The 12,473-nt window shown below is 45.9% G+C and overlaps 1 protein-coding gene across 7 annotated transcripts in view; it reads left to right on the top strand.

The window, feature by feature from the left end:
- Positions 1 to 12,473, top strand: part of Plch1 (phospholipase C eta 1) — a 187,445-nt gene that overhangs the window by 109,255 nt on the left and 65,717 nt on the right. For all 7 annotated transcript variants that reach the window (XM_048794680.1, XM_048794683.1, XM_048794679.1 and 4 more), the window contains 2 exons: positions 6,600 to 6,729; positions 8,019 to 8,189. In XM_048794680.1, the coding sequence (XP_048650637.1) occupies positions 6,600 to 6,729; positions 8,019 to 8,189 (301 nt within the window). The remainder of the gene's footprint in view (positions 1 to 6,599; positions 6,730 to 8,018; positions 8,190 to 12,473) is intronic.

Here is a 12,473-nt window from a genome sequence, read left to right as displayed (position 1 = left end):
CCGCCTCTTGGAAAATCCTTGCTGCGCTGTGACCGGCTTGCAGCTGCCTCTCCGCTTCACGCACCCTCCGGTAACGAAAAGTATTTAGTAATAGCCTTTTGCTGCAACTTTTTTCCTGATAATCCTTCTTCTTCTGAACTTTCTTTTTCTTTCTGACTAGAGTTCCTGGGCTCTTATCAACACATGCCCTAACTATTCTTGGTTCCACTGGGGTGCCTCCTTCCCTTATCAATTTACTTAACACCCCTTCCATATTTTCATCACAAAGACAATACAATACACTGAGACAAAACAAGACACAAACATACTGTATCAATCTTCTCCATTTTCTTGAAATGACCATTTTTCCTCTCGCCCTATCTGCCTAGGGACGAGCAGATTTGCTCCCGTCCTATCTATGGACAGGCAGCTTTTTTTTCGTCACTTACCCCCGAGTGTCCCGGGGCTCCCGTACGGGCCACCATCTGCCGCAGTCCGGCTGCAGCAGAATAATCAGGGGGGTGACGAATAACTTGTGTACGTTGATACAGCAGGAGTAGGAGCCGTTTATTGCAGGACAGGAGCAGTATTTATACATTCCACACAGCTTATCTAATTAGCATAAACTAGATACATCAGTCAACCAATCAGGAATCTCTACACCTAATGGCTCGGTTTTGTTACTTCTCAAACCACTCCCTCTGACATTTTGCCAGGCACCATCCAGACTTGTTTACGAACTTTAACATTCCCCTGCAAAATGCCAGGTGTTATTTTGACTTGTTTACAGACTCTAACAAAATATTATTGCCTGTTTTGGGTGTTGGTTACATGTAACTTGTAGTGTTGATGTAGATTAGAGAAAATCTTGTTTGGTCATCTAAGTTAGTTTAACAGATACGTTTGAGTTCCAATGTATAGCTTCTTTGACTTTTTTCTCTTTTTAACTTTCAGTTTGGAAACTGAACTGATTGATTCTCAGGAGAAAGTTACTTATCCTTCCTCTCTTCTTCCCCTCTTTCCCTCCTCAGTGCTGGGGATTGAGTCCAGGGCCTCACACACAAGCAGGCAAATGCTCTATCACTGAGCTACACCACAGCCTGGAAGTTATTTTCTACTTTCCAACACTTATCCTTTCAACATTGCTTGAGAAACAAGAACACATCTAATTCTCCATGAACCTGGTCTTCTGAAGGCAACTCCCCTCCTGGCTGGGGGCTGGGCATGTGGCCTCACGTTCCTGTCTGTAAAGGGACGGGTGGGTCAGTCGACCTCTTTGGCTCCCTTCTCTGCCCTTTTGCCTTAGAAGATGTGGCCACCCCCGAGGTCACAGGCATCTGGCTTCATTTTCCCAGGCGTGGTGAGAGCTTTGTGCTGCTCAGGCCTGGCTCAGGGTGTAGCTCAGCAGACCCATGGAGGGACCCCGGCTGTTAAGGCCTGAGTGGCTGAGCACTGAGCCATCGGTGTTCACGGTGTGCAGTAGATGCAGGTGGGATCACAGTGCATGAAGTGCGAAGGTAGGACTCACTTTCTGGGCTTCCACCTGGCCGTTCAAGCCTTTACCCTTTAACATTTGGTACAAAAACAAATGAGTGAAAACAGAATCTGCAGGGCTGCCGGTGGGTGCAGGCAGCACGGGCTTCGAGGACGGGGCTGGACGTGATCAAGGGCACATGTTTTCTCCCAAGTGAGGGGTCTGCGGTGGTGCCCTCCCAGGTCCTGTGCCCTCAGCATGTGGGCTTGGGCCTGCAGCTGGCCAGCTCTGGTTGAAGGAGCTGCTGCTGCTTCAGCAGCAAGCACAGCCCTGCCCAGGAAGCAAAGGTGCTTCTCACACCTCTTTTTTTTTTTATTTTTATTTTTTATTCTAATTTGTTACATAGACAGTAGAATGCATTGCAATTCACATTACACACAGCATGATTTTTCTTATCTCTGGTTGTACACAAAGTATATTCACACCATTTGTGTCTTCATACATGTACTTGGGGAAATGATGTCCATTTCATTCCACCATCTTTCCTACCCACTGCCTCCTCTCTTCCCCTCCCACCCCTCTGCCCTATTTAGAGTTCCTCTATTCCTCCCATGCTCCCCCTCCCTACCCCACTATGAATCAGCCTCCTTATATCAAAGAAAGCATTTGGTTTGGGGGGTTGGCTAACTTCCCTTAGCATTGTGTTCTCCAGCTCCATCCATCTGTCAATATTTGTCATGAGACATCAAATCTGAGAATCTGAAAACTCAAATCATTTAAAGCCATGATAAACTCTACCACATGTTGGCCTGTTCCCATGAAATAGAACTTGTTCCAAAGCAAAACAAATGAACAGCCATTGCTTTGCTGTCTGAAGCCCTGCTAGACTTCATGGGACACAGGGAATCTGCTGCTGTGCTGAGTCTGCTGTGATCTGTTCTTTGGGTTGAAATTCCTGAAGGACACCCAGCCTCAGCAGACGCCACCTTGCTGACCAGGAGTCCTGAGGACGGCCGAGTTGAGGCGGGATCCACCCGTCCCCCTCAGTTCCCAGCCACATGAAGCCATAGGACTCTTGATTGCTTGAGCACAGCTGGGTTCTTCTGCAAGGAATAGGGAAGCCACAGTTCTAAGGCCATCAAGGGCACATCTGTAGAGCCTTTGGTCACTTAGAGAAGTCTAGGTCCTGACCATTGCCATCTGCAGGATGGGCCTCTTCTCACTATGCTGGTTGGTGATTCTTAGGCCTGAAAACTGTCCAACAGCAAGCATAGCCAGACATCACAAGGAACAATGTCATGAAAGACTTAGAGGCAGTTAATGTGTCTGTGGAGGGTGGAAAAGAGGAAAGAAAATTAATGGGTAGAAACTATTATCCAATAATGAAACAAGGAAAGTTATCTTGAGACAGGGAGCTGTTCTTGTTCAGATTTGTCCAAGTTTGATAAGATTTTAGTATCTTTTTTTTTTAAATTTTAGTTGTAGATGGGCACAATACCTTTATTTAATTTATTTATTTTTATGTGGTGCTGATGATCAAACCCAGTGCCTCACATGTGCCAGGCACAAGCCCAGCCCCAGATTTTGATATCTTAATGATGGAATGATGTCCTCCATTAGACAGTCTAACTACACTAGTTGAGGAGGAGAGAGATTCGGGATGTTTATGGTCAAACTTCCTGCAGGACTAGAACATTCACCAGTGAATGAATAACGTGACGGGTGCAGATGGCTGATGGGGAAGCCCCGTGCATCTACAGCAGGAAGCAGTGGTTTCTGCAGTGGCCACACTGTGTGGAGCCTGCGTGGTGCTCAGGTCTGTCAGAAGTGATGCAGCATCAGGGTTGGGGCTTGCCCCCAGGGCTGTGCTGTTTTGGGGATTGGCTAACTTCCCTTAGCATTGTGTTCTCCAACTCCATCCATCTGTGGGTCCAACCCTGCTCTGCCATGTGCTGTGTAGTCTGGGTGACTTGCCCCTGTGACGACGTGCAGGGTGATAGTCACAGAGCTGACCCTGCACAGGTATGTGGAGATGGAACCAATGTCCTCAGAACCATGTCCTCAGAACACTGCCTGGCACACAGTAGGCACTTTATAGATGAAGTCATTATGTTGGCTGGAGAGGTCAGGAGCAGCAGTTTTTTGCTTTCCTACTCAGAAGTAGGAAGTCCTAGCTGTCAGCCTCCCCACTGACAGAGGTGACTGTGGTGTGGCGCCTAGCCTTGGCGCTTCCCGAGGGAGGCCCTTCTCCTTCATGTTTCCCCACTGTGTCCCCTGATACCAGGATGGAGGTCCTGAGCCTAGGAGGCTTCAGGCATCCTGAAGACTAATGGAGCCTTATTCCTTTTTCTCAAACTGCAGGGCAATTTTGGCCCATTATCTTTTTGTGTGTGTGTGTGTGTGTGTGTTGGGGAGGGGACACTGGGGACAGAACCCTGGGCTTCAACATGCCAGGCCTGGGGCAATGCCACACACTGTACCAGAGCCACATCCTCGGAACTTATTTTTTGTTTGTTTGTTTCAAAACAGAGTGTCACTAGGTTGCCAAGGCTGGCTTTGAACTTGCTATCCTCCTACCTAGATCTGCAGGCGTGAGCCACCACGCCTGGTCTATCACCTATTTTAGGAAGCTTCTAAGTTAAGAATGGGTCTTAAATGGTTGAACAGTAGCAAAAGAAGAAGAGCATTTTGTGAAATGTAAAATGGTTTAAAATTCAGACTTCAGTGTCTATAAATAGTTTTATTGGAACCCAGCTGTGCAAATTCACATATGTTCTGTTTATAGGGCTGTTTTCACGGGACAGTGGCTGAGCACAGCATTTGTAACCAGGATCAAATGGTCTATAAAGACTTATGGTTGGGCCCTGGAGAGGAGCAGCCACCCACCTGGCCTAATGGGGCCCTTGGCTCTGCACAGTCTCCTCCGGCTTCTTTCTGGGAAACACAATCCATTCCATCCAGCTCTACCCCCGGGTTTCTCTACAGAATGACTGTTCCTCCTCTTGCAGTGGTTGAGTGCTTGGCTGAATTGTTGCTCCAGGGTTTTCTGGGCACTCGGGGTTTCCTTTTTACAGCAACTAGGAGATACAGAGCACCACACCTGCAGTTGCATTCGGTGTGACTGTTGCTGGAAAAAGTGGCTTTTCCTTCCATAGAATCATAGAATTGAAGGGATCTCGAGGTTATCCAGCTGTGCTCCTGACATTGCGGACGGAGGAACAGAGGCTCCACGGGTGCTGAGTGCTGTTCCAGGCAGGTCAGCTTGGGAACAGCACAAGGGCACATTTCTTGGTCTGAGTCCTCTCTTTCTGCTGTATCAGGCCCAGGTCTCCTCAGCCAGTGGCCAAGGCCAGACGTGGCAGGTGCTGAGTCCTTGCAGAGCCTGTGCTCAGGGTGTGGCCATCTCTGCCTTCTTCTGGAGAAGTCTTAGAGAAATTTTGATAAAGAATTTGAGAATTAAAGGATGAAAATACTGGGTCATGGGACCCAGTAAGTGACTTCTTTGTGCTCTGGCTGAATGTTGTGGGGCCAGAGCCATGTCATGTCTACCATGAAGAGAAGTGGAGCTCGCAGAGCGGGCCCTGTGCACAGAGAAACGAGTTCGGCACTTGCTAGCCATTGGCCCTGACCACTCTCCCTTTAGGTTCTTGGCTACTCCCCTCTTGACTCAGATGATGACCCCCTGAACCAGGCAAGGACAAACCAAATCTGAAAAGACTGGGCTCCTGCATCTACTTAAAAATGGTGTAAAGGGAGCACAGCCTGAAACATTTCCCCTAAGCTCTAGAAGGAAGGCGATGGGGCTTCTGTTCTCTCTTTTTGTGGCTCGGTTTCCAAAGCCCTGATTTGAATCATTTAAGAAATGTAGGTGTGCTGCCTTACGAGTTGAGCCAAGTTAATGCTGTGAGTCAAAATGGAAATCTGTCCGTCAGCGTCACCGCTTGATGTCGGATTGTCCAGCCTCCTGCTGTTCCTTGCTGCCTGCGCTAAGGTCCTCTGGTTCCTATCCACTGCCTTCATTCTTTTCTCTTCAACGCCTTTCCCACTCTGAAGCTTGGCTTGGTATTCTCAGCACACATGCCACCCTGCTGCCTGTAACAGGCTCTCCGACAACTGTGAGGCATCTGTGTTTAAACCCCCTGCTAGAAGTTAACTGGAAGTGGTCATTTTACCATTTGTTTTGCTTTCCCACTATGGAAAGCCATACAAGGCTCATCCCAGGGAGGCTCTGATCAAATCTCAGCTCATATGATAGAATCCTGTCTGTCTAAACTCATCTGCGTTTCCTCCTCCACCGGGTCTCACGCCTGAGCGTGGAGGACAGACTCTGTGCCAGGGCTGGTGTAGGACTGGGACTGAGAAGAGAGCTGAAATCTGGTACCAGGAGTGTTGTGAAGGTAGTGAGGGTGGATGAGGGGCACAGGAGAAGGCCAGGCCCGTGTTTGCTATGTGGGGGTTCATGGTGGAGGGGTCCCTGTCCAGCATATGGAGCCCTCACACTGGCTGTCCCCATTGTGGCCATCTCTGTGCCTCTTGTGTGGAGAACTCCATCCAGCTCCAGCCTGTGTGCTAATAAGGACACAAGGTCTGTGCCCTAAGCCAGGTGGCATCACTAAGGAAAACTGGCCATGCAATGAGAGAGAGATGATGATTAAAGCTGTGGAAATATTTTGAGTTTATGGCATTTACTTAAGGAAATGTGAATGGAATGCTAGAGCAGAATTAGAACAAGAATGTAGTTTTTTCTCTTACAATTGATGAAATATCGTGTTTTTGCAAGAAAAGTTTTAATATTTAATTTGGATGAGATTAGATGACAGAAGGTCTTGGAATCATCCAGTTTGACTCTCCCGCTACAGTGGGGGTTGGTCCTCTGTTGGTGCTGGGAGTATCTCGGTTTGCAGGGTCCATCAGGGATCTCTCCTCCAGGTCTTCTCCATGTTACTGATGTCTGTCCTCTTGAGTATCTGTGACAGCAGGTCATTTGCATTTTTTGTTTTCTTTATGGTATTGGGGGTTGAATCAGAGATCTCCACCATGGAGCCACATTCCCAGCCCTTTCATTGAGACCTGGTCATGCTAAGCCGCTGACAGAGCAGTTTCTATTTTGAGACGAACCCAAGTGTTTTCTTTGACCTTCCTGCAAGTGGGTGAAGCAGACCTTCGAGGAGGCTGATAAGAATGGTGATGGCCTGTTGAACATCGAGGAGATACACCAGCTGATGCACAAGCTGAACGTCAACCTGCCCCGAAGGAAGGTCCGGCAGATGTTTCAGGTACGCCATGGCCACTCGCTGGGCTTACCCATGTACCCATGTACTAGGGTACATCAAAGGGCCATTTGGTTGGAAGCAAACACAGCTTGGTCTGGGTTATCTTGTTCTTTTTTGCTTCATCAAAGAAAAAGAGTGTTGTGCACTTAACACACACTCAGTTTGATTCTGCAGGTGCTTTTTCATTGCTGCTGTTTTTAGGGAGTAATTAGAAGTGCTCTTCCTGACTCTAATGAAGTACCCTCCATCAAATCCCTTGGGAGGACAGGGCTGCTTCCTCAGACTCCCTCTCAGGGATGCTTTGAGGATGAGGATGACAGCAAAGACCAAGTACTGAGAGCACTTGTCTGAGCCCTCCAGAGCTCTCTGTTCCCATGAAGTCTGGCAGTGCTGAGCTCCTACCCTCTAGTGTGCATCCATGTTAAGAGACATGTGGCCCTGTTGATGAGCCACCAAGGAAGTCCTTGAAGCATCCTGCTGCGGTGTGGTCCTCAGTCTAAGGGCAGAAGCCAGCTCTGTTAATTTTAAGTCAGGAAAAGACAATGCTACACTATGAGAAATGAACTAGAATATTAATTTCCAAAGGGCCTCATTGCAGATAAGTCATATGCAATATTCAAGTTTTGCAATGACTGTCCATTTCAAGTGAGCAGGTAGGTAATATATTGTCCAAAAAGAAGGGAAATGCGGTGTCTCCTCTCTCTCTCCTTCCTTTTAATTTGTGGCACTGTAGATTAAACCCAGGGCTAAGGTTTTAATATATAGTACGTTTATTCACTTCTGTATGTTTCATGTCCTATTTGTAAAAATATTCTATTGCTTCTGTGGGGGATTTTGTCTTGCTTTGTTTATAGCTTTCTTTGTTGATTTATAAGTTTTCTGTGGTTAGAAATGAGTTTGTAGCCATGTGTGGTGGCACACGCCTGTAACTCTAGCAGCTCAGGAGGCTGAAGCAGGAGGATCACAAGCTCAAAGCTAGCTTCAGCAAGTTAGCGAGGCCCTAAGCAACTCAGCAAGACCCTGTCTCCAAATAAAATTTTAAAAAGGGCTGGGGATGTGGCTCAATGGTTGAGTACCCCTGGGTTCAGCTTATACAAGGTTGATTCTTTATAACTGGTGAAGCTCTCTTGGTGGCCTGCTGGGAGTCGGGCTTGAGGGAGCTCCAAGGGTGCTTGGAGAGAACATGCCACCCCATGGCGTGAGTGTGGGTCCTGGAGCAACGGTGCTGTCTTCCTGCGCTGGAGTTGCACTCTGAAGCTGTCACTTGGCCCCTTGTTCTGCTCCCTTTCCAGGAAGCCGACACGGATGAGAACCAGGGAACACTGACATTCGAGGAGTTCTGTGTTTTTTACCGAATGATGTCACTGAGACGAGACCTTTATTTGTTGCTCCTGAGCCACAGTGATAAGAAAGACCACCTGACCGTGGAGGAACTGGCCCAGTTTTTGAAGGTGGAGCAAAAGGTATCCTTCAGCTGCTGATCAAATGTCCATTTAAAGATGATTGTGAGACACGTGGCTCTCACCTGGAGCGGGGTTTCGGTGTGTTTTAAGTCTAGCATAGAGGGGGTAAATGTCACAAGCCCACAGAAATCGCATGGAAGAATCATTTCACACATTCTAGTAGGCTTTAAGAGACGAAGTGATAAGTTGAACACTGGGTTAGACGATTTTTAACTTAAGCATACTGAGTAAGGGTATGCGTATTTTTCTACAAAGAAATGAATGTTAATTAAACATTCCATTGTTTTAGATTTAATGGAAATGTGTACTTTATATTACTACTATGAAAAATCCATAGCATAATTTATATTTTATATATTTATGTTAGTATACATTTGTATTAATAACATAAATTTATATTTATACTAATATAGCTAAGCCTGAATATGAATTATTAGCTGTTGAACTGGATGCAGTTATTAGCTAGCATTAAAATAGGTCATTGATAATTTAAACATTTGATCATGTTTAAAGGATAGTAAATTGGGGCCTGGTTGGCAAAGGGAATTCCTAAACATATTTAATTTGGAATGTTTTAATTCCATGCTATATAGGCTGAATTACGGTCCACACAGCTTGTCTTTTCACAGTGCTGTTTTTAATATATCCTCAAACTCCATTTGCTTCTTATTAAGCATAGGAATCAATGAATATTTTGTTAAAGGGTTTTGACATTTTATATTATTAGCCTTTCGGGGGAAGGTTTTGGGTTTACTGCAGTTGATGAGATTTACTTTTAATTTTCTTTAGATTTATGGGCTTGTAGTCTTAGTATAAGAGCTTCTTATCTCCTTTATTGGTTTGCAGTCACAGGCATGTGACTCTGTTGGAAATGGTAAGGTTGTTGAGTAATCTGGATCACACTGGGTAACTGGTGGAAGGGACTCTTCTAAGCACCTGCACAAATAAGCCCCCAGCCTGTGCCGGGACTCCCCTTTCTTTAAGGGACAACTTGATGGAGATCCGGTTCGCATACTATAGCGTTCCCCTATGAAATGCATGGTTCAATGGTTGTTCCTATGTTCACAGAATTCAATGTTTTCAGTGTTGCAGGAGAAATCCCAGCAGCAGCCCCTCCTTGTTCCTCTCTCCTCCCAGACCTTGGCAACCCCTAGTATTTCCTATCTCACTGAGGTGCCCATTCTGGGCAGCTTGTGAGCAGGGTCTCACAGAACACATGGCCTTTGGGCTGGCTTCTTTCATTCAACATAATGTTTTCAAGGTTCCTCTTGAAAATGCAAATCCACACCAAAACTTGTGCACCTGTTCATCGTGTCATTATTCATAACAGCCCAGAAACAGAGCCCACATGTCAGCTGATAGGGGTAAGCAAGGGTGTAGCCTCCATGTGGTGGTCAGCCATCAGAAGAAGGGGTGGGGCACCGTCACCTATGGGCGCGTGGGTCTTTGTGTGCACAGGCTTTCAGTTCTCTTGGTTGTAGGCCCAGTGCAGGCCCTGGGGGACTTGGTTCCAGTACTTCTGGGTGTACAACCAGAGCACGGTTGTACCATGGCGCCTCAGTGACTAGAACCTTGGCTCAGTCTTCTCAGACTGGAGGTCACTTGTCACTGACTCCAAGAAGCACAGCCAACCAAGGGTGCACCTTTCCTTTCCTTGCTTTGAGGGCCAAGGATGGTTGGTTTGTTATTAGGGAAGTCAAACTCGAGTGGGTGTTTGCTTGGTAACCTGCAGGTTAATCCTTGCCCTATCTGAGCACTTATGTGTATCCGAGGCATTGTGCTCAGTTGTGGGAGTGGGCCCATCATACCCTCAGAGCTCAAAAGAAAGAGACCACATTTTTTGATATTTTACAATTTTGAGAGTCTATAATAAGAGGAAAGAAAATGCTAAGAAGTAAAACCACGTATTTCTTAAGATTTGCTGGGTTTTCCCTTTTTGAGTCAAAATAAAACCTATAATTTAATTGATAATAATTATAAAATTTTAATAATAATTATGCAATGTTGTGGTTTTGGACATTTTTGCTTTTAAAAAGTACCTTTGTTGAGATACTGAAAATATTAATTAGTAACAATTGTTAATATGCATGAAGTTATGCTCATTTAATTTTGGTATTAATTTGAATTAAATTGAGGTTTTGAAGTGATTTCCATCCCAGGGTCCTTCAGCTCTTAACATTCTTTAATTTTCTCCTTCTTAACCCAGAAGATTATCAGTCATACTTGCCAGAGGCAAACCTATCAAAATTCATATCCTGACCTGCAGGTTCAGCTTCTAGATCCCTAAGTGGCTAAAAGGTCTCACCGATTCAGACTCTGCTCTGGCTGAGGTGGATAAGCACCTTTGTGGTAGGTCAGCGTAGAATTTTGAATTATTTCTATGTGTAGATTAATCTGGTGATCAAATTCTCCAACTTTTTGCTTTAGCAAGAATGAAAAAAAGCAGGAAAAAAAAAAACAACTCACATATGGCCCTCTGTATTATTAACCAGCGAGATGCAGGGTCAGGTCTTCTCATGGTGTTGGGATGTATCTCCATCAATGCTTCATGAACACAAAATATTTGTTTCATTTTATAATGAAGAAAGCAGTGAGTGAATCATAAGCTAATAAGCAAATCATTTTTGGTGCTAATGTGGCTGCAGAATGGCAACTTGGAGTTGGCTTGATTGGCCTTTCTTTGGATGGCAGGGCTGAGTATTTTTCTCTGTGTATATTTTTAAAACATATTTTTTTTGGACTTTATTTGAAAGACCATTTATAATACAGAAAATGTGTGTGCATTCTGTCCTGTTTTTGTGGTGTGTGCGTGCGTGCATGTGTGTGTGTGTATGTGTTAGAGTGAGAGAGCCGGTGGGGTTACTGACAAGGAACCAGCAGGGACAGACCGATGCTGACCACTTTGTCACAGGGTTCTGCTCTGTAAGTGCTTTCAAGAACCAGCCACTAGCAAAGCAGCGTTAGCTCTGATTGGAGAGATGGCTGTACCCAAGTAGAAAGTAGTTTTAAAGCTGTTCTTGACATCCTCAGTCCCCAAAGGTAAATGCATTAAACATGTTTTCTGAGACTGTGTTTCTTTTTTTCTCTTTATCAGTGGTGCTAATCACCTCTGTTCAAGCAGGTTAACATTTGCTTTGGTGTGAATGGGTTTTTTTTTATTATTATTATTACTGGACTATGTGGTAGAATTGGACACACAGCTGTGCCTACTCTGTGACTTGCTGGTGGAACCTCTCTCTTGATTGGTGTCATGAAATGCCCTGTTAATGATACTGCCTTTGCTCAATGGGTGTGAGAATTAAAGAGACGTAGATGGAAAGCCTTGGTGTGTTGCCTGCTGGATCCACTGCTCAACAAATGGATGTGTTGACTTAATAGCACAGATCTGGCCACTTCCAAGGAGCCACTTGGGGTTTCGAGGGGCAGGTAGCCCTTCACACATCTGCTATAAGTCACACAGAGGAGGAAAATTGTCTTATCTCACCCCTCACGTGGTGGGTTCATGGGCTGAGTCTGTACAACAAAAGACAGGTCAACAGAGAAAAGTGTACACATTATTTAATAAGTTTACATGTCACGGGGAGCTTCATAAGGAAACGAAGACCCGAGGAGACAGGGGACCTGTGTGCTTTTATGGTAGGTGTGAGGAAGCATGGGCAGTGTTGGAGAAGCTGACCACAGGACAGAGGGTCTGATCTTCTGGGTGGTGCTGGCAGGTTCCCCTTGGTGTCTCTGTGTCTTGGCTCTAGGTAGAGGAAGGGCCTTTCTCCAGCAAGGGTCTCCGGATGAGCTCCAGGGGAGTCAAAGGCCAATTTCACAACACAGCATAATTATTAGGGGAGGGAGCTGGGGAGGCCAAAGAGACCCTCTTGCTGTGCTGTTTCTCGAATGCTGAGAGGCTGTATATTGGCAGCATTTCTTGGACCCAATCTCTTCTACACATGACTGGGATATTTTTCTTCTAAATTACTTCTCCTTTGCCCACTCCCCCACATCTGTTGTATGGCATAGTAAAAAATCTATTTGGTCTTTGTCTCTCATTCTTGGCACAGAGCCAAGGGCTGCTGGGGCCCTTGGGATTTCCTGTATGGTGGGAGAATCTTCTGTTGCTTATGAGCCCCTCTGGACCAGACCCAAGTCCGTGCTGATGAGGTAGCTGTTGTGGACTCCCAGATAGCTTCATGATGGGGCAGGGGCAGAGGAACCACCCCAGGACCTGAAAGGTAGGGAGGAGGCTGGCTATATTAACTAATGGCCGATGATCTATCATTGCATAATGAACCC

Source organism: Marmota marmota, unplaced genomic scaffold (assembly GCF_001458135.2).
Source record: "Marmota marmota marmota unplaced genomic scaffold, marMar, whole genome shotgun sequence".
In the NCBI taxonomy this organism is placed as follows: domain Eukaryota; kingdom Metazoa; phylum Chordata; class Mammalia; order Rodentia; family Sciuridae; genus Marmota; species Marmota marmota.
The sequence above is the reverse complement of the archived record's forward strand: the minus strand, read 5'-3'. Positions and strand labels throughout refer to the sequence as shown.